At 42.5% G+C, this 22,818-nt stretch overlaps 1 protein-coding gene across 4 annotated transcripts in view; it reads left to right on the top strand.

The window, feature by feature from the left end:
• Window positions 1–22,818, top strand: part of Ttc17 (tetratricopeptide repeat domain 17) — a 114,321-nt gene that overhangs the window by 84,144 nt on the left and 7,359 nt on the right. For 2 of the 4 annotated variants that reach the window (XM_031371120.1, XM_031371119.1), the window contains 3 exons: window positions 2,068–2,188; window positions 4,223–4,382; window positions 5,540–5,623. In XM_031371120.1, coding sequence (XP_031226980.1) covers window positions 2,068–2,188; window positions 4,223–4,382; window positions 5,540–5,623 — 365 coding nt within the window. The other 2 variants (XM_031371122.1, XM_031371121.1) reach the window with 2 other exon arrangements.

The raw sequence follows: 22,818 nt of genomic DNA, 5'->3' as shown, positions 1-22,818 counted from the left end.
AGGGGGAAGGCTGAAGTGAAGGCCTCCTCACACTAGGCAAGTCATCTTCTGAGCTATACCATGGCCCCCTTTAAGCAGTTCTAAGTGGTCTGAACTTAGCAGGCCAAGTTGGGCATTGAAGATACTTGCAAATGAGATCATGGAGCTGCTTACTGTCCTTGAAGGAGAGTGCTCTCAGTGTGGAGAAGGTTCAAAAATACTACAGAGGATTAGTAGCACTGTTTAAATAAGTATGAATTCTGATCATTGCCAGCTAATAAACTTCCAGTGAATAATGTCCAAGTTTTAAAGCAGTTATTGAGCAGATGTTTCTCAAACTATGGGGAGAAATGGAGATCTTTGAGAACTGTAATAGATATACTGAGTACTAATAATAACATAATAATAACAAATGAACTAATTTCATTTCCTTTTTTGGCTAGGGCTTCTAGACTGGAAGACCAGGGAAGTGCCATAGACATAATATAACTGGATCTCAGCAAAGCATTTAACATCCTCTTATGATATCCTTGTGAACAAGATGGAGAGATGTGGGCTCGAAGTCTCCCACTGCCTACAGGAAAAGTGCAGATTTCCTAGTGTGGCATTCAAGACCCTTTATAAAGCAGCCTCTCTCCACCCTCCACCACCACCCAGGAAGCAGCCATGCTCTGGTTTACCCATGCCTTTGCATATGCTGTTCCCTCTGCCTGACATGCCCTTAGACCACCTCTGCGGTGCTAATATCACTCGCCCTTAAACCTGAAACTCACGTGCCATTTCTCCCTGCTGCCTTCAGACAGAAGTAGTTGCTCCTTCCTCTGTACAACCCTTGGCTTCCTTCTTGAACACTCTGCTGTGACAGTGTGACAGTTTCCCTATGTCTGCCTTCCTCACTAGCCTGTGAGCTGCAGAGCAGGCTGCCTCTTCCCACCTGTACCCCAATGTGTTACACAGTTCCCAGACCCTTATCACAGGTGCTCAATAAATATTTTTCAAGTGAATTTTTTAAATATAAAAAGTGATCTTTTTTATTTAATGTTTGCGTTATTCAAAGTTATTTTGAAATTCTTCCAAGCTGATCTTTTTTTCTTTATTAAAATCTGAATCTAAATCCCTGCCTGTACCTCAAATGTTTTTCTATTACTGGTAAATTCCTACAGTGTAAAAAGAGCTACACAGAATTAAGGTTCTCCTCCTGCTCACCTCCATCAGAACCCCATTAGATAAGACTTCATTTTGCTCTCCTGTGGACTTGACCTGAAGTAAAGGGCTCAGGCTGAACGAGGTGCCTTTGCTAGCACAGGAATTGGAAACATGAGTTAGAGTCGCATAGCCTATGTCTTGGTTTTGTCTCTGCCACCCCTCTAGCCAGAGAACTTTGGGTGAGCCGCTCCTAAACTGCTTCCTCTTCTGAGCTGTGAGGACGAAAGCCTAGTGAGCTCGAACACACAGGAAACACTCTTGCAAGAAATGGTGACCTGACAAGTGTCATAGATCCCATCCAGACACTGTTTCTTTGTAGCAGTGATTGTGAGGGGCGATTTTGCACCCATGGCATATTTGGCAGTGTGTGGTGACATTTCTTGGGGAGGCTGTGCCACTGAGATCTAATGGGTTGACGCCCACGTGCTGCTAAACTGTCCTTCAGTGCACTACAGTGTCCCCACAACAAAGCATTATCCACCCCAAAATGTCACAGTGCCAGGGCTGGATGCCTGTTTTAGAGATATGTGTTCCCATTAAGTCAGACATATCCTCATAAAATCAAAACCAGAAACGTGGTAGGAATATTAGTATCTAAGAGTCTCTGAATCCTTATTTCACACTGACCAACTTCAAATACAACAAAGGATAATTTTTATTTCAACTTTGAGAATAAGGCCTTATTTCAGAGGATTTTTGTTCCCATTGCCACGAGTGATAAGATTGTAATTAGACCTGCTTTTCTGTGGTGCACATCCTAAGGACAAGAAGAAAAACGGGCACCACCAACCATTCCAGTTTGGGTGATGTCACCTAGGGGAAACAGCTGCTTAGCTTCCATTCCTTTGTACTGTATCCATTCATGACCTACTTTGCTTCCAGAAAAAAAGCGTGATTACCAGAGTTTGGGGTGGCCCAGTCCAGACGAGTGTCTCAAACTCCGCTGGGTAGAGCTAACCGCCATTGTGAGCACCTGGCTAGCCGTTTCTTCAAAAAACATTGAGTGAGTATCTTTGACATAACCTTCCTCATGGAACTTCCTTACCAGGGAGCCACAGTAGCCTCGGCTGACTCCAGTGACATCTTCTGTGCCATCGGTGGTCAGAAGAGTCCTTTCTCTGGCACTGTGAACAGCTGGGCTTGGCCACTGCTACCCACAGCCTAGATGGCCTCAGTCCATGCAGAGTGGTAAACGAATCCCTGTTCTCGGGGCCTCTGCCTGTTGCAAGCTGTCAGATGTAGCATATAGTCCATGTTGAAGACCAGATCCTTGTCTTTAGAAATACAGAGGCCATTGCATAGACATTGTGCACTTTCAGGGGAGGTGGGGCAAATCTAGACATAGCTTCAGGTGTGCAGAGAGCAAGCACAGGGGCTCTTGCTGACCTTCTGCTCCGGAAGGGTTGCTGTTCCCCAGACCCGCCCTATTTTGTTTCATAATCAAGTCTAGTCTGAGTGACTGCTCCTAAAATTTCCTTCATCATGGATGCAGTGACCCCTCCCAAATTCCTCTCTTCAGCCCAGACTCCTCCTCAAAGCCCCAGACTCATTTATACCCCAAGCTCAAGAAAACATGTATTTTCTTGCCCAGTGTCCAACTTTAAAAAATAAGATAAAATAAAACATTGATTCTGTTTCTCCAGTTCACATTTTTTAATAATTCATTTTTATTTTTTAATGATGTGTACATGTGTGGGTATGTTCATGTATGAACGTAGGTACCCATGGAGTCCAGACAAGGACATAGAGTCCCTTGGAGCTACAGTTGCAGGAGGTTGTGAGCCACTTGATATGGGCATTGGGAGCTAAAGCTGGGTCCTCTGGAAGAGCAGTATGTGTTCCTAACCACTGAGCTATCTATCCAGCTCCTCCATTTCGCATTCTCAGAAAAATATGTTCAGGTATATTCAGGCCAGAAACCCAGATATCATCCTGAATAATCATCTGCTACCAGTTCTTACTTCTTTTATGCCCTGAGACCTTTCCAAGGTGTTTGCTTTTCTGCATCCACACTGCTGCTCTGGAGTTACCACACAGGTGTATGTGAGCCTCCTGCCCTGCTCATTCTTGCCTCAGGTTTTTCCATTTGCTTCCTACTGTGAGAGTTCTTTGGATGTAAGTCAAGCCTTCTCTCTCTCCCCCTACCCAGCTCAGTCACAGCCTTCACCCCAAGGCCTTTAAGCTCTGCTGCTTCAGGAAAGCTATCCTAACCATCCCTCCTCATGGTGTGGAGGAGGTGGATTTCCTCATGGGCACACTTTCATTATTTCCTGTTTTCTAACTTAGCACATCTGTAATCCTACACCTTCCAAGACATTAGCAACATAACAACTAGGATCTCACATGGTTTTTTTAATGATTATAGGTTTGGTATCTGATATGCAGTAGGTTCAGAATAAATGACCAGTGGAGCAATAAATGTTTTCCAAATACAAGTTAAAATGTTTAAAGTAATATGTGGTGGTGCCAAATGATGTAGTACATATGACTGTTTGTATAGTTAACCTGTGAGAAGTGACCTCTTGGGCTGGAGAGATGGCTAAGCAAGGTAAGAACATGTACTTCTTTTCTAGAAGGTCAGAGTTTGGTTTCCAGCAACCATATGAATGACTCAAAACCACCTCCAGCTCCAGGGATATCTGTGGCCTCTAGTCACCTGCACATACTGGCACAGAGATACACATATGTTCATAATTTCAAATTTTCAAAATCTTTTAAAAAAAAAAAAAGTCTTGACATCATGAAGTTAAGTACTTGTATTTGACACCCAACACAATGAATGCCCAATTGGGTCTGCTTTTACTGTCTAACTTTTAGATGACTTTCTCTTTAAGCAACAAGTGCTCTTCTGTTTGTAATGGAAAAGTAGGCTGTAAAAACAAGTTGTATGTCTTATTGCTATCTGTTCCCTAGAGGAAACCCACTCAGCCTCTCCCTGGTGAGGGAGCACCATGTGGAAGTTAGAGGTGCTGATTGATAGAACTCTCTGTAGCTCCTGGGATCCCCCATGGTTAATGTGGTCATCTCTATCTTCCAGCATCACAGAACACATAGACTTTGCCACACCCATACAGCAGCCAGCCATGGAACCGCTGTGCAATGGCAATCTCCCCACGAGCATGCACACCCTGGACCACTTACATGGAGTGTCCAACAGAGCCAGCCTGCACTACACGGGTGAGAGCCAGCTAACAGAGGTGAGTACTCAGGCTTGTCCAGACTGTTGTGGGGTTAGCCTGGTAGCTCTGATGTAACTGACACCAGAAAGCAAGAATGAGCAACCAGGGCTCTTTTCATTGTTTTAATTTTTTTAGTTCTCCCTGAGTTAGATAGCTTTCAGCCAAGGCTAATTCCATTCAGGCCCTAAGGCAGAGCTTGTAATTCTTATAACTATAACCAGTGCACCTATCAGGGTGGGCTGGCTTCTGTTTCCCACAGAGAGGCTCAGGAGAGAAACATCTGCGGCAGTTATTTTCCTGTTGACATTCTTAAGAAAGGCAGGAGGACCAACCCAGCAAATACCTAGCAAAGATGGTACCTCAAAGGAGATTTGGAAAATATGTCACTGATGCCCATGTTAAAGGATAAGTTAAATAAGATAGCAGATAATACAATGGCTTAATTTGGGAAGATGTGGTAGAATGTCATGATGGTTAGTTTTATGTCAACTTGACACAAGCCAGAGTCATTTTAGAAGAGGGAATTCAGTTGAGAAATGCCTCTACTAGACTGGCCCATGGCACATTTTTTTGACTGATACGGGAATGACCAACCCTGCTGGTCCTGGGTGCTATAAGAAAACAGGCTGAGCAAGCCATGAGGAACAGGCCAGCAAGCAGCACTCCTCTGTGCATCAGTGAATCAGTGACTTGCCTATTGTGATGGAGTGTGCTCTGAGAGTTGTAAGCTGAAATATTCCCCTTGTTCTACAAGTTATTTTGGTCATAGTATTTTATCACAGCAGTAAAAACCATAACTAGGACAAATATATTTATTGGCATGAAGAAAAGTTGATATTTTATATAAAGATATAGATGACAATGTACACACACAGCAAATATCTGGAAATATATGTAAGGACATCAACAGTGCCTGTGCAGGAGACAGAACTACAAGTGGATTTGTTAACTTATTTTCTAGTGTTGCTATGACATCTATAAATATTTCTAAGTGGGAGAGGACTGTGGACTATGAGAGTCACCTTAAGTGTATCTTCCACACACTGGCTTCCCCAGCAGATGCGCAGCAGTGTCCCATTTTGCTGTGGTGCTCCACCCCCAGCTGCACAGCAATGGCAGCATCCAAATCTGGGCGCTTTTTCAGCTCTCTCACCAACCGTCTCTTCCTGTTCCAGGTACTGCAGAATCTTGGCAAGGACCAGTATCCTCAACAGTCACTTGAACAAATCGGCACCCGAATTGCCAAGGTTTTGGAAAAAGTAAGTACCCCAAGGTGGCTAGAAATTGTTGCCTGCCCTCTGACTTCTTTCTGGACTATTGGTCCCCACATGGCTCTCACCCTTCTGCCTGTGGCTAACGTGACCAGAGGCCCAGGCTGAAGTGAGCCCACTCAGGGTACCTGAGCACTCTCATAACTTCTCAGTCACCACTGTCACTCTTCCCACTGCTCCTTTGCCTTCTGGGATGAGGTGTACCCAGTCAGCAGTGCCTCCTCTCCTTTGCCTGTGTATTGAGAGGCGGTGCTGCTAGGAATTGTAGAACCTGGGTACAGGAAGTGATGCAGTGTGTGGCAGGGAAGAACACACAGGAAATACCTTGTGAAATGGCTTTCCTACTCTAGTCCTGAAGCACATTTACAACACTATATTTTCAGCAGCTCAGAGAGGGTACCTGAAATGTCTAAGATGACTTTTCTGCCAGTGTGTGATGCTCTATAAAAATGAGGAGTTACATTTTTAATTTGATTACTCGGTAGCTAAGCATCAACCTAATACTATCTAATATTGAAGAGGTTATTTATAACAGCGATTAAGAAAAGCAACTCAGGTCAGTGTGAGCATGACAGGATGTGATAACAGCTACCTTCCTGGGGCTGTTACACGTGGGAATTGTCCATTTGTAATGGAAGTAGAGCATAGATGTGATCTACAGACCCAAATAAATAAATAGTAAGAAGTAAGGATTGCCAAGAGTACTGGAGATCGACAGAAAGACCTATGGGAAGTGGAGGCAGAAGACGGGCTGGGATAGCAGTTTCTGAATATGGCAACAGAAGTCTACTCCCTGAAGAAAGATCCCGAGTAATACCAAGAGCTGGCACAGTGGTGATCCAGACTCAGGACTACCATACAGAGGAACAGCAAGGCTCACCAGAGAACATGCAGCAGGAAGATGCTGCTGGGGCCAAAAGCATAATTTAGTCTAGACTTCTTGCCATGAATTTTAAAAATAACACGAAAGAACTTATGAATCAAGATTGCAGAACAAAACTAAAAATGCAGGGAGAGGCTAGCAAAGGGTGTGAAACCAGGATTCTCACCCTGAATGCTAGCAAACAGGAGAGAGTCGCAGGCAGGCTGGCAGGCTGGAAGTCGCAGCAGAGAGAATACAGATGAGCACAGGAGGGAGGTTCAGGACAGGAAGGAGAAGATGGAAGACATAACACAGAAGAATGGAAGAAAACATGATGGGAAAAATGCAATTGGAGCTACACTAAATAAGACTTGGCGAGTTCTTTTATTTCTGTAAAAAATCTCTGGTTACAAGGGCATCTTCCAAAAGAGTTAGCAACTATGCTTATCTAAGCAAATTATTCCATTTCAATAAAGCAAGAGAGTCCTTGATGCTTTTCTCCTGACACAACAGTTCAGGCTCCAAGAGAGAGCACCCCACTTCAGAGCAACTGCATCCAGCACAGGACAAAAGTGCTTCTGAGTTATACAAACAGAGCACAAGTATGAGTCTGCATGTGAGCTCACTGAGAGCAAGCAGGGCTGGAGCTCAGAGGCTGCTGGGGGTGGAGGACAATGAGGAGCCAAGGCCTGATGCCAGGACTAGAGAATGATGAGGATCCCAGGGTTAAAGGAACTGAGCCTCAGACTCCCACTCTGAACCAGCAAGTCCACAAGAACAAATTAGCTGGGCTTAGAGAGCTGGAGAGTGAGATGCTGACAGAGGGGAATTTAAAAGAGAAACAATAGCATATTCAAATGAGCCATAAGGCAAAGAAGTTATTTCCAGATGAAGATGAAAGAAGTAGCACACTGGATAATACCCAAGGAAAACAACACAAGAAGGATCATTCTCTTCATCAAAAGGAGGCAGAACTGTGGTTGGAGAATCTCAGGTTCGGGAGAATCCTGGGCTACATCATGAGTTCAAGACCTACATGGACTAGACAATGAGACCTTGTTTCAAAAATACAAGCCAGAAGTCCCCCTCCACCCAACATACAAACAGGAAATGAAAGGAAAGTTAAAGAGATAGAAAGAAAGAAAAAGACCCAATACCCATGTAAGAGGAGTCCTAAAAAGAAAAAGGGGAGGAAAAAAAAAAGCCAAAGCAAATATTAAAAGACTTGAAACAGTATCTTGAAAAGGCAACTCCTCCAGGCCTGCCAGACCTATATAAAAAGAACCTGTCTTAGTAAAAATAAAATACATAGATCCTATCTAATAAATAAACACAGAAAATGAAGAAACTAAAAGAAATGGCATACCATATATTTTAGTAAATTTATATTTTTAATCCTCTCTCTCTCTCTCTCTCTCTCTCTCTCTCTCTCTCTCTCTCTCTCTCTCTCTCTCTCTCTCTCTCTCTCTCTCACTGTGGGGAGAGGAAATTGGATGTCTGAGATAACTGCATAAGTGCCTCCACCTACTAATCCATCTCCCCAGTCTCTAAGAGTATTTTTTAGCAAATGTATTTGAATGTTCAGAATAGACTCATGTTACTAGGTTTTGTTGTTGATGTTGATGTTGGTTTTGTTGTTGTTGTTGTTGTTGTTTTTCCGAGACAGGGTTTCTCTGTATAGCCCTGGCTGTCCTGGAACTCACTCTGTAGACTAGGCTGGCCTCGAACTCAGAAATCTGCCTGCCTCTGTCTCCCAAGTGCTGGGATTAAAGGCATGCGTCACCACTGCCCAGCTGTTACTAGGTTTTTAACAAAGACACGATTTCAGAAGTCAGTGGAGTAATATATTTAGGATGCTTAAGGAAAAACCTGTGAGCCTTGAGCTACCAAGTTGGCTATGACTATAAAGGCCATAGGCCTTGCAGTGATTTTTGCTCCCATGCACCCCATCTGCACAGCCCAGCTGACCAGGGTAGTATTGGTAGAAGTTTCAAGCATAGTGTCTGCCTGTACAACTAAGCTGCCTACAATGCCACTGCCATATATGAGGACCCATCCTTTGAAATACAGGTATGCTGCAGCTGTCAAAAATAGACTGAGTAGGAACACGCATAAAAGGTCAGATCAGTGTACTGCTTAATTAGTGGGTTCTGGTTGGGAATTGACAGTCATGTGCTGATACAGAGAAAGGAAAGAGTGTCAGGAAAAATAAGAATGGGAAGAATGTGACCCAGATGTGAGGTGGCAGCACACATTGTCACTGGGATGAAGACATTTAATACAGGTACAATATGAGCTTTCCCAAATACCAAAGATAGATTGGGAAAGGGTCAAGTAAAGCAGGCATACAGGAAGTGAATACTTATGCACAGGAACTTGCTGTTGCATTCAGGTCAGGGACAAGCTCATTAGTCATAGCCAGAACTGCAGATGGGCTATGACACTAGAATGAGACTTTCAGAATGGTTTGAAGAACAACTAGGGGCTAGAGAGATAGCTCAGCAGTTAAGAGCACTGGCTGCTCTTCCACAGTACATGGGTTTGAGTCTCAGCATCCACAAGGCCATTCATCACCATGTCTAGTTCTAGGGACTCTAGTGCCTTCTTTTGGCCTCTGTGGACTCCGAGCATGCACCTGGTACACATACAGGGAAAGTAACCGTACATAGTTTTTTACTTTTTTAATTTTAAAAGCACACCCATAGGTTATGCTCTATTTATGACACACCTACATAAAATTTACTAAGATTTAAAATATAAGATTTTAAATGGACAAGGCACATAATGAAAATACCAAAGTCACTGAAAACCACAAGGTGAAGGACATAGGAAAAGTACCAGTTTCTTTGTCAGCTGGTGGTTGGGGGTTCAGCACTCTAGACTTAGCACAGAGAGCAGTTGCCTGTCTCTGTACAGTTCTCTCTCTAGCCTCTACACTCAGCTGAAGTCACACTGCTGACCTGAGACACCCAAGACTGCTTTGTCTGTTCATTTGATGCCTCCTAGGAAGGCTGCAGGAGCCAGAGCTGCCCAGGCTCCAGCTGCAGCTGCCTCTACCCCAGCAACATGCATATCTCAAGGCTCTCCCCAGAGAATACGTTGCCCACCTTCAATCCTCCACATCTGCCTTGAAGGAAGCAATTTTCAAACCAGTAGTGCCTCAGCAAAAGTCATGGAAACCAAAAGCCATCTTACAGTGCTTCATAAAGAAAATGCCAAAGCCAGGATTCTGTGCCAGCAGAAGTACCCTTAAGAAGCTGGCACAGAAATGTAGATGTGTTCAGTTGATCAAAAACAGAGAAAAATTTCCGCCAGTAGATCTAAACTAAAGTAAAATGGAAAGATATAGAAAGGAAGATCTGAAGAAAAATGACCTCAGGTAGAATATGGATGTGCAAGAAATGACAGCAAAGATTAAAATGTAAATGCTCAGTGACTTGTGTACAGTGGCTGTGGCACCTTGGCACCTCGCTCTGGGGACCATATAAAAATGTGAGGTAGCAGTTACTTAGGGAGGAAAGAGCAATAAGTGAGTTTTAAAGTCCCAACACTTACCAGGGGTCAGTCAGACTGTACATGTACATTTTAAGCCATAGATAACTAACTTCCAAAATTATTTTAAGGTGCAGTTTAGCAGAAGGAAAATGGAATAGCATAAAGTGTTTGATTAAACTGAAAGAAGTCAAGAAAGATAAGAACACAGACACATCAAACTAGTAACACGGACACAGAGGCATCAGAAGATGCTGCCCAGGCAGAGATGGAGCACATGTCATCAGCTTTCTAAACCCAGCCACTTGCTGCTCAGAAGGGACACTTTAAATATCTGGATATGAAAAGGTTGAAAGTGCAGATAGGAACAATGACATAATGCAAATAGTGACAAAGAGGAGTGGAGGATCACTGCATTCTAATCTCAAGGGAACATTGGGGCAGAAGGCACTAGTGGAGTTAAAGTGGCATTTCATAAGGATAAAGGGGTCTGTGGTAAGCTGGGTAGTGACCCCGAGTGCCCAGAGTCTATGAAAGTCACCTTAGGTCAGAGAGGGAACTGAGAGATGAAATGCTATCCTGGGTACATAGGAAGGCACTGTGTGCACTCACAGGCAGCCTTCAGGAAGGGAGGGAAGAACAGCTGTAACTCAAGTACCAAAGTGTGTGGTAGGTGAAGGAGAGGTGAAAATGCCAGCCACCTCCAGATGCGGAAGGAGGAAAGAAATGATTTCTCCTCTCAGGCCTCTGCAGGGAGCTCAGCCCTGTGCTCATGGATTTCCACAGTGATGCCGAACTATGCAAATTACATATTTCTGTTTCATTAAATCACCAAGCTTGGGTCACTTTGACACAGCCGTAGGAAGTTAATTAACCAATACAGTGTGGATGAGTCCTAGTAACTGTATGTATTCAATAGCATGGGTCTGAAATACATACAGTGTAAACATGGACTTACCTAAAAGAAAAAATAGGCATACTCCCAATCTAGGTAGGTTTTAATATACAACTCAGAGTAGCTGTAAAACGAGCTATAAAATGAGCACACTTGACCCCGATGACATGCAGAGCATGAGCATCATGTCTGGAGTGACAGAGCCATGTTCTTTCCAAATGCCCAAGAAAGAGAAAAAAGGGTCACATAGCTAGTTGGCTTTAAAAAAAAGAGCACTCCAAAATTTTAAATCACTTAGGATTTTTCTGACCAAATAGATTAAGCTAATAAATAAGTAAAAATAAAAAGGAAGGAAGGAAGGTTGACTTTCATATAGGTATAAAGAAATTGTAAACTGATTTAAAAAAAAAACCTGCTAAACCTGAGGAAAAATATAAAACAATGCTGAAAGATATGACAAATGGAAAAATAACCCATGTTTCTGAGAGTAGAGTCCCCACAGTGTAAGAACGTTAGTTCTTCCTGAGTTAATTTGTGACTTTTAGCAATAACAATAAAAGTACTGTGTTTTCACCAGCGTCAGACAAGCTAATTGTAAGTTTATCCACAAGACTGAACAATGAAGAATTACCAGGCAGACTGAAAAAGAACAGTTGGGGAAGAGGAGGACTTAACCTCATATTAAACATACATGAAGTCTTTAATTAAAACTGTTTAATAGTGGTGCGTGAACACGCAGACGATGAGAAAGGACAGGAAGCTAATTGCATGAGGCAGCTCAGCACCCAGAGGCAGTACCCAGCACAGTCAATCATGTGCTACATGCTAGATAGGAAACAGGTGAGATTAAACCCATCCCTTACACAGTCGCCAAGATAAATTCTAAATGGATCAGAGATTTAAGTTAATATAAAAACAGATCTCTTGTAAGTACAGTTCAAATGTGGGGTGCCGAGACCTGAGAGTGGCAAACACTTCCTGGATGACTAACTCAGAATTCCCATGCAGCGTGGGAAGAGGTTAACAAAGTACACAAGAATTAAAAACTAACATTCTCATAAAGACTGTGAACAATGGGAATGGGCAAAGTAAACCTAGGGACTACAGCTTCTGGGTTTTTAAAATTAATTTCTAAGGAGCTCCGAGAAGCATCAGTGTCTTCGAATAGGCTAAACATGATAGGAGAGAGGGTGAATGACGGAACAGAGGAAATAATGAAAATACTCAGATTGAATCAAAAAGGTATTTCAGTTTAAAGAACTGTACGGGGAGCGGGTGGGATGAAGTAACAGACATGGGGCCCTCTGGCTGGAGAGATAGGCTGGGGTCTCAATGAGAAGAGCAGGTTGCTGAGCCCACTGATCTCCACAGTACATTGCCAAACTCAGCAATAAAGCATACAGAAGCTGAGACAAAAGCCATGGAAACATTTGGGACAATCTCATCCTACTCTGGAGGCAAGAATTCTAGTTACTAGCCCACCATTGGAAGACAGGGTCTTCTGATAAATATCCCAGGGTTTCATTTGGAAGGTCTGGAGCTTTGTGCCTTTCAAGAAGGACCCTATCAGGGAGGAGACTTTGCACAGTGATACAGCAGGCAAAGCTCAGCTCTTAGTGATGGAATTAAATGTGAGGAGAGGACACATGCTCTGTGAGATGATAACTGTGAGTCAGCACCTGCCACCAAGCCTGAGAACCTGAGTCCACACACACTCACACACACACACTTACACTCACACACACACACACACACACACACACACACACACACACACTCTACCCAGGACCCACATGGCAAAGGAGAGAACCAAAGCCTTCAAGCTGCCCTCTGACCGCCACATGAGTGCTACAGTATGTGTATATGTATATGCATATGCACATGCACACACACTATAAATAAATAAACAAATAAATGCAGAGTGTCCTCAAATCTAGTGATACTTTAATGAGGATGAACATTAAATTTTATAGTATATCATTTATAAAAAGAAGATAACTTCATCTGGAGCCTCAGCAGTATTGTAGACAAAATGTCAAACCCTCCACTAAATGATAGTAGATGTCCACAGGTTAGGGTTGAAATCCAAGAGCAAAGAAGAGACCATAGACATAGACTTTGGGGAGATCTAGTGTCTGGAGTTAGGACGAGGATTTTAAAATATCAGTAATCAGTATGTTCAAGACAGAAGAAAAATAGAAACAAGACTGGAAAAAAATTCTCTAGACAATTGAAATTTGTGAGAAGAAAAATTACATGGACTTTCAGTGGCTGGAAATTATAAAAACTGAAATTAAAGACTTAATGCATGGGCTTAGTATCAGAAAGAAAACAAAACAATGGGAAGCCCAGAAATGAGAAATAAGATGGTCAAGCGATATTTGATCAACATCAAGATTGTTCTCTGTAGCAAATGGTATTAAGGTCATGGTATAGCCACATGGGATAAACTGCAGCTCAATGCTTACCACAAATCTAATGGCTAAAAGGCTAAGACTGCAGAGTCTTGGAAGTGTCCCTGGGACTCCTGACCCTGTGCTATAACACCAGGAGCGCAGGAGTGAAGACAGTAGGACAGACTGGGCTCCACGGTGACTGGAGATTTTTGTGTATCACCAGCAAAAGTGGGTGGCAGTACTGCAAATCATCCATCTGATAAGTTAATGTCCAAGGCATATCAAAAACTATCCCCCCACCCCGTGATAAAAATTGAAAGTTAAACCTAAAAGTGTACACAGGGTTTAAACAGCCATTCCTCTAACAATACATGCAGGAGCCACAACCATGAGGAAGAAAAGTGTTACACATCACCAGTCACAGGGAAGCAAGCTCTAACCAAAGTGGCTTCACATCCATTAGGACAGTTGCATATAAAACAGAAAAGTGTTGGTGAGGATGACGAGGAATTGTAACCTTTGTGTGCTGTTGGTGTAAACATAAAATCTTACTGTTGCTGATGGATAAAACAAACAAACACATATCATAGGCCTTCCTAAAGATAGCTGTGTCTAAGGAACCAACAGTAGCACTCCTTGGTACATATTCAAGCAATTGAAAGTATCATCTCAAGGAAATACTTGTACAGTCATATTTGTAGCAGTACTCTTCCATGTAGCCAAGTAGTAGGATCAATAAAAATGCCCAACATCAGATAAATGGACAAATGAAACATATATAAACACAATGATTCAACCATTGAAAAGGAAGGCACTTTTGCCACATTCTACCACATAGGTCAATTTCAAGGAGTTATGCTAATTACAGTTATGTTATAAAAAGTCAAATACTGAATGATTCCACTTATGTATCAGAACAGTCAGACACACATATCAGACATTACAGTACAGTGATGGTTGCCTGCCAGAGACCAGAGGGAAGGGGCTGCTGTTTAATGCACAGCTTAAATTTTCAGATAAAAACGTTCAGCAGAGTGATTGTATACAGTGTGAGTGCTTGAAGCATTGCCAAACTGTACATTTAGAAATGATGATCATCATAAATTTTATGAAGTCAGAGTAGACAGTGGAACATAAGATTAGTCATAGGAGCAGAGAAGAGACACATTAAGATGAGTTAATAGAAAATGCCCAACCTGAAGGATAAAGAGTAAGGGAGTTTAAGGGGCCTTTACCTAAGAGTTTAAAAGACATGAGACAAATCCAAGAAAAGAAAAACAGTCACCCTTCCAGGGAGAAGAGAGAACAGTGCAAAAGCCACACTTGTAGAAGTAAGAACTAAGCATTCTCTAACAGTGATGAAGGACATTTTTCCATAGAATCAAGGAAGTCTGTGACTAAAAAATATGAATACAAAGAATCATCAGTATAACATTTTAGTGACTATGGACAAAAGACAGAATCTTAGGAGACAGAGGAAAAGGTATCACGTTCACATGAACTACAGCCAACATCTCAATGGGGAGGTCAAACCAGAAGCCAAAGGAATCTCAACGACTGGGAAAACAGCGCTAGCCTAGACATCCACCCCCCTGCACGTGCCACACCGAACAAGGGGTCTCTCAGCTGTGTGCAGCGTGGATAAAGACAGACAAATAGAGGTGCAGAGCACACAGTACAGCCACAAATGACCACAGTGTTCAATCTGAAACTTTCTTGAATAAATGACTCTTAAAATAAAAGTAACTAAAAAAAAAAAAAACCCTCCACTGTACCTTGTGTAGTCCCTAAAAGTCAACTTGAGATGGGTCATAAGTGTAAGTATCAAGTTTCAAAGCAGAAGCAGTAGAGCTACCAGGATAGCACTGGAGACCTTCAGATCTTAGAGTAGGCAAGTGAAGAAGGTCCAAACAGAAAAAGCATGAACTGTATAGGCAAAAATGAAAAACTGGACTTTGTCAAAACTTAAACATCTCTTCAACAGGTACTTTAGAAAAGAGGCAAGCCGCCAAGTAGGGCTAGGTATTGACAGCTAATGGGTCTGGCACATGACTTGAACCCAACAACTCTAAAGAACGCTTAAAAACACAAACCAAAACCCAAAAAAATCACACCTAGAAACATGAGTCTAAAGGGACTAAGCTAAGACATGTTGGAGAGGATGCAGACAACTGCCGGTAAGGAAATGAAATGGGGTGATTGCTTAGTAAATGGGGTGGCAGCTTGTTACAGTTTAAATCTACTTGATTCAGTGAGATTACTGCTGCACATTTATCAAGAGATATGAAAACATGTGTCCACAAAAGTACTCATTAAAAAATGTGCACAATAGGTTTACTCATACTTGCCAATGAAATTGGAACAGTGGGATTGTATCAGAAGAATGAGTAAACATTGACATATTCATAACTGGATACTATTTAGCCCCAGAATGCCAACATCAACAAAACCCAAAAAATGCTAATAAAAGAAGTTGAAAGTGGGGAGACAGCTCATTTGGTAAAGTATTTGCCATATGTATTAGTCAGAATTCTCTAAAGAAACAGAACTGATAGAATGTGCATGTGTGTGTAGGAGAGAGAGAATCAAATGGGAATCGATTAGACTGTCTTAGAGGATATGACTGAGCTAGTCCAACTATGCTCATACTAGAGAAGCTAAGAGTTTCTCAGTTCACAAGCCTAGATTTATCAGAAGTCCCCATATGGCACTAAAGCCTATAGAGTTACTAGTCTTTAGCCTATAGAACCCAGAAGCTGGTTCAAATGTCAGTTAAGAAGTGATGCAGCAGCAGGATAGATGAACTTGCCAGCAAGACTGAAGGCAAGCAGGCAAAAAGCAAAGGGTTCTTCCACATCCTTTCATGTAGGTGGTCACCAGAAGGTGCTACCCTCGTCTGACATGGTTCTTCCTTCTTCGAATAATCTAATCAAGGACGTTGTTCACAAGAGTGGCCAGAAGTTTGCATTCTAGAGTTGGTCAAGTTGACAGCTGAGATCAGTCATCACACCATAAAAATATGAGGAAATGAGTTCAATCCCCAGAACCTGTGTTTAAAAAGCCAGACATGGTAGCACATGCTTATAATCCCATTGCTAGGGTGGCAAAGATAGGATCCACAGGGCACACTGGCCAGCCCAGTAGCCTGCTTGATTTGCTCCATGTCAGAGAGAAACAGTCTTAGATAAACAAGGCAGGCACCTGAGGAATGACATCATTATCCTCTGGTCTGCATGCACACATGTGTGCCCCTCCCACTTGAATGAACTCTCTCTCTCTCTCTCTCTCTCTCTCTCTCTCTCTCTCTCTCTCTCTCTCTCTCACACACACACACACACACACACACACACACACACACAGAGACAGAGAGAGAGTTCATGTGTGTTCAGCCCTATCTATGAGATTGTAGACACAAGCTGATAGCAGTTGCGCTGCTTCCTGGGGACGGTGTAGACAGAAATAGCATGGAGGAACGTTCTGGATTGTTGGATATTTGAGTAATCATCAAAGTTGAATATTATACCTAGGATCTCAGTGTTTCTCTCTATGTGAATTATGCTTCAATTCTTTAAAAATAAATAAATAAATAAAGGTTAAATAAACCACCAAAAGATATCCAGACTACCAAAGACAGAAAGATGTATGTTTGCCAACAGGCTTAAACTAAAAATCTCTAGCAAAGTCGTTTCAGGCCAAAGAAAATGATCACAGATGGAGGCTCAGAAATGCAAGAAACAACAGAGAGCACCTGACAAAATCAGTGCTGGGCATAAATAAGGATCAACAAATGAGCAGACAGCCACCTCAGAAGTCACAGCCACAGCTGCAGGAGTGCACAGGCAAGAGGCAGCTACATTGATAGGTCTAGGGTTTTGGTCCAGGGCAGCATTTCTCATTCACACATGGCCTCCCTCAGAAGGGCACGGGGCAGGAAAGGCAGTAAGCAGTGAGTGTGTACTTCCAAGTGAGCTGCACAGCAGATTGTCTACCTAAAGAACAAATGACATGGTCCATTGTAGCTTAGGTCTCTCAAGTTCCCTATCAGCATCCATTCTTCTATAATAGTCTCATGGACCTAGAATCCTGCAGAGGCTGGGGGTTTTCATGAATTATCTCCATGTTTTATTATAGTTACCCAGTCCAGATACAGTTTACCACCCCGGGTCATTTTCACAGTAAGCTCTGTTGCCTGTAACCACCATTTATTAGAAGACCTAAAAAGTTAGTCTAGCATTGTTTCCAATGTACTAAAACTTCAAGGTATGCCAGAGTCATGATCTTGTTAAAGCATACTGATGGGCCCATGTGGCCCTCTCCCATACTCGGGTGATATGGGGTAACACTGTTGGTCTGATGATCACACTAAGAAACCAGTGCTCTTACATAGTACAAGGCTGGAGGACCAGCAGCTGTGCTTCCTTCCCGTTGACCATGGGCAGCCTAGTGAAGAGCTCTGTGTTCTCTTGCCTTCAACTCTTAAAATAGTCATTACCCTTTAGTATTCTTCAAGTAGCCATCTGTAATTATCTCCTTGGGGAATTATTGAGTTTGCATTGCCATTAATTATCACCAGCTGTCAGCAGATGACATTAATGAGACTCCACTTTGGGTTCAGATCGATAAGCTTCATCAGACCCCCAAGACTCGCTGAGCTTTCCACACTTGATACTCAGATGTCTCTGCAAAGGCTCCTTCTGTGCCTCCTGATTTGGTTTGCACCAAGTTGCTGCCATCACCACTGCAGTATGTGCTTGGTTGTCTCGTGGTCCTGTTTAACCTTGTGAGCTGCTAGAGGAGTTCTCCCTCCATGTGCCTCACTTCCCAGGTGCAGGTTCATAGAGATGAGTCCACTCTGTCTGGGTCAGCTAACAGCTCAACCTGGTGGTGGTGTGTCCTTTCACAGTGTGGATTGTTTCCTTTGTCATTTGCAAGCAGTTTAGTTTGGCATAGTCTCAGTTATGTGGCTTCTCCCTTGTCACCTGTGCTTTTGAGTTCTCCTTCTATAAAAGCTTGCCAGTGTGGACCTGTCCTCTGCTTCTTCTGATGCTGTTACAGCCTGGACTTCCATTTGGTAATAACAGAGGTTTTGTATGAAAAGAACTGCTAAATGAACCCCTGTCTTCCTAAATCAGAGCAGTAAGGGTCTCTGATATATCTGTGTGTGTGTGTATACATATATATATACATATATATGTGTGTATATATATATGTATATATGTGTGTATATATATGTATATATGTATATATGTATATATATGTATATATGTATATATACACATATATATGTATATGTGTGTGTATATATACATATATATATATACATATATGAATGAATATGAATGAAGTCAGGTATCATTCCTGACTTCATCTGTGGAAAACTGCCACAGTGCTGGTCCTGTGCTGAGAAGCACCTCCGTGTCTCAGCTATGATATCTTGGCTCTGAGTCACTCTGAAAGGAACCAGGATTCCTAGGAAAAAAATCACTCTTTTAAAAAAAAAAAAAAGGTTTATTTCTCTATGTGTACATGTGGATTCTTGAGTGACTCTGTGGGCAGCATGTGCATGTAGATACTAGAGAATGCATGGATGCTGATGGTCCCTGATGCTGGAGTTGCAAGGAGTTCTTAGCTGCCCTGTGAGTGCTGGGAACAGAACTCAGGTCCTCTGCAAATCCAAGACCACAGAGTATCTATCCAGCCCCTAGAAATAGCTTCCACCAAGTCTAACAAAGAACCGCCTAAAGACAGCAACTAGGTCATGTCAGAAGAACTCAGAGACAACTTAAATAAGCTCCCATGGCTAAGCACAGGATAAACTGGGTGATGAGGTCAGCAAGTGCAATGAATGGAACTTATCACACGTATTTAAACTGATAAATTTGCTATGATAATTTTTGTTTAGGGTTCATAAAAACAGCTTATTTATTAAAATGTAACTAATTAGAAAATTGCATGCATGTATTCTTCCTTCTACTTATATTTTGATATAAACAAATAACTGACAAGGGGAACTATATAGAATGTTCCAACTAAAACACCAAGAATGAGAGCCCCTGTGTGTTTGAGGTGTTGTCATGCTTATGGTTGTATGGAAAGTTACTGGTTGCTGCCTTCGTAGACTAATAGGGACACAGTGTGTGTGGACTGCTGAAAGTTTGCATCACTACCTGAATAGTCCTGCCCTTACTCTTCCCTAAGGAGTCACATCAGAGTCCAGTCTGGTCCCCTGTAGTTAGTGACAGGCTGTGCTGGAGAAAGGAGCATGTTAGGCGGAATCACTGGGAAGCATGCATGCATCAGGAGTGACTCCACATTACACAGCCCTGCCTCTTCACAGGCACAATAGATGAGGAAAAAACTAGCAGGACTCCAGAGATCAAATGAGGCATACGGAATGTGTCCGCCAGTTGCAGTGTGTGCACCTCACTTAAACTATTATTATTCAAACTATGGAAGCAAAGCAGAACTTTCATAACCCAATTGGGGGAAATATGCCAACTGAATAATTGATGGTATTAAAGAATAAGTTGCAATATTTTAGGTATAATCTATTAATCATAGGCTTTAATGTGAGTTTTTACGTTAGCAGTACCCTGAAAAATTTATTGGTAAGATTCTGTGAAGCCTGGGGTTTGCATCCGTTTAACATACTGGAGAGTGCATGCGGGATGAAAATGGGCTGCTCAGTACATAAGCTAGTGCCGAGCACATGGGAGGTCACGCTGCTTTCTTACTGTATGTGTGCACATTAAGTTGCTTTAAAATCATGTGTTCCTGTGTGTGCTCGTGAAGGGGTCAGTTCACTGCTTGCTGGTTGACTTTCTTCTTCAAGCATGTGGATTCCAAGAACCAAACTCCGGTGATCAATCTTGGCAACAAGCTCCTTAACCTGATGAGCCATTTTGCTGGCCCATGTTTACACTTTCTAAATATCCGTTAAAATATATTTTAAAGAAATGTAAACATGATAAAGTTAAAAAACAGTTTAATAGCAACAATGAAAAAAAAAACTACTGAAATCAGAAAGGAGTTAATAGACCCAATGGCAGAAAGGGTTTTTCTTTTGGGGGAGGGGTGTGTTTTTGAAAGAGGATCTCGTGTAACCCAGGGTGGCCTCAAACTCACTGTATAGCTGAAGCTAACCACAAGTTTCTGAACCTCTTGCCTTCATTTCCCAAGGGCTAGGGTCATGTATGCACACCAGCTGTAAGCAGAATAATTGTTTAAGAAGTTTAGGCACACAATGGGTGGATAGGTTAGGTGAGCCTAGTTAGTGACTTAGAAACTTCATGTAAGAAATTACATCAGTCCTCTGCCCAGAGAGTGCCTGGATCCTGGGACACTTGCTAGCCTTCTTCATGAAGGTCAGGCCTACCTGGTAATGCCTTCTCTACCCACTCTGCTAACTTGTCAGCATCACACTGTTGACACTATACTTCCAAGTACAACAGTGGACTTTACAGCAAGAGCATTGAATAAAGAGATAAGTCAGTCAGTAGACCGGCAATGTCATGTGTCCTAAATGGGTAGGTGCAAAGAGACCCACACCTGGACATCGGATAATAAAGCTGCCTGACAACAGTGACAGATAACCTTAAAAGCATTTGTTCAGTCGGGTAGTGTCAGGAAGAAAGAGAAGACACTAGGTGTTTTAGAAAACCAAACTTACTTTAGAAAACAGATTACATTGTTGTAGAAGGATGAAATGGGGGGAGGAAATACTGAGGTAAACCATAGGCAACAGCTGTAGTGAGTTCTCCCAGCCAAGGGATGAGAGAAAGCAAGCGCTGGGGCCTCTGCTAGCTTACAGATCTACAGGAAGCATTCTGCAGGACTCTAATGAAATCTGGCTGCTGCTGAGGCATAGTGAGGCTCTTTCTAGGGGAGCTGAGTGTCCCCAGCTTTGGTTACTATTGCTGGAATGAGTCTGGGTGGCGTGAGCCTGGGTGAACAGGAAGGAGAACATCCTTTCCCCACCAGCCCTCCAGTCCCCTAGGGCAGATGTTTGCAGAACATAACAGGAAGCCTGCTTACAACAGAGAAAGGCAATTTTCAGACTTATAGCCATATAAGTCAGGTTATAGAACTAGGCTTTGGACTTGAGACAGAAAAGCTTAATAAATATCAATGCAGCTATTCATTCATTTGCTTATTCGGTGGATATTTACTGAGGGCTTAGATACTGTGTGTCACTTGTTAGTGCTTAAGATACATCAGTGAAGGAAACCTCAAGGATTTCTGACAATGTGGAGATTAGGAAAGGACAGACCACCTACAGAGAGATAGTGACTGAGATAACAGCCTGTGTGATGGGACCGTCAAAGCCAGATGACAATTCTGAAAGGACACGGACCCCCTAGAATTATATGACCTTCTGTGAGGGAAGGATAAAGACATTTAGAGAGAAAAAGCTAAGAAAAGTTTACATTCCAAGAGTCCTGCCCCAAAGGAACTCTGTGTAATAGCCACCAGTGCATTATCCCAAGACACAAGATTTGCTAAGAAGTAAGATGATAAAGTTACAAATACAGATATAACCTATAAGTAGTGGTTGTAGATTTTAAAAGAAATGGCAAAACTGAAATCCTAAAGAGTTTGGCACTGTGACAAAAGCCTAAGGCAAAGAGTTTAAAGAAAAAGACTAGGCTCTCTGTAGGCTGAGTATGAGGCCAGCTTGAGCTACATAGAAAGACACCATCTTAAATAGGAGGAGGAGGAGGGAAGGGAAGGAGGTTGGCTTACTACCTTTTGAATATCGCTAGGATCTGTAGTGATGTCTACCCACTCTTAAACCTATTATTAATACGTCGCATCAGTATGTTTGCACATATATGCACAGGAGCACACATCAGTGTGTGCATACAGAGTCCAACAAGGGCACCAGGTGTCCTCTTCTGCCACGCTCCACCTGCTCCATTCAGGGTACCTCCTTAAACCTGGAGCTCACTTTTTTTTTTTTTTTAACGTCTGTAGATGAACAAGCACCAGTGACCTTGTCTCCACCTGCCTCAGAGATAGGGCTGCAGGTGCTTAGATCTAAACTCCAACCTTCATGATTACACAGCCTTAACTGTTGAGCCATCTCTCCAGCCCCCTGCTTCCATGACCAGTGTCTTAGTTTGGGTTCTATTGCTGTGAAGAGATGCCATGATCAAGGCAGCTCTTTGTAGGAAAACACTTATTTGGGGCTGGCTTAGTTAGTTCATTATCATAGAAGGAAGCATGATAGCGTGCAGACGGAGGTGGTGCTAGAGAAGGAGCTGAGAGTTCTACATCTTGATCTGAAAGCAGCAGAAGGAGACTGTGTCCACATTGGGCCTAGCTTGAGCATAGGAGACATCAAAGCCACCCCCACAGTGGAGCCAAAAGGCCACAAACACTGCAACTACTACAGCTCTTAATAGTGCCACTCCCTATAGCCTATGGGGGCCATTTTCTTTCAAACCACCACAACATCTGTCTTCTACAATTTCTTCTATTTAAGTAAAATTAAACTGGAAGTTTGTAGTGTGGGTTTGTTTCCATATATACATATATA

This window comes from Mastomys coucha, unplaced genomic scaffold (genome assembly GCF_008632895.1).
Source record: "Mastomys coucha isolate ucsf_1 unplaced genomic scaffold, UCSF_Mcou_1 pScaffold15, whole genome shotgun sequence".
NCBI classification, from domain to species: domain Eukaryota; kingdom Metazoa; phylum Chordata; class Mammalia; order Rodentia; family Muridae; genus Mastomys; species Mastomys coucha.
The sequence above is the reverse complement of the archived record's forward strand: the minus strand, read 5'-3'. Positions and strand labels throughout refer to the sequence as shown.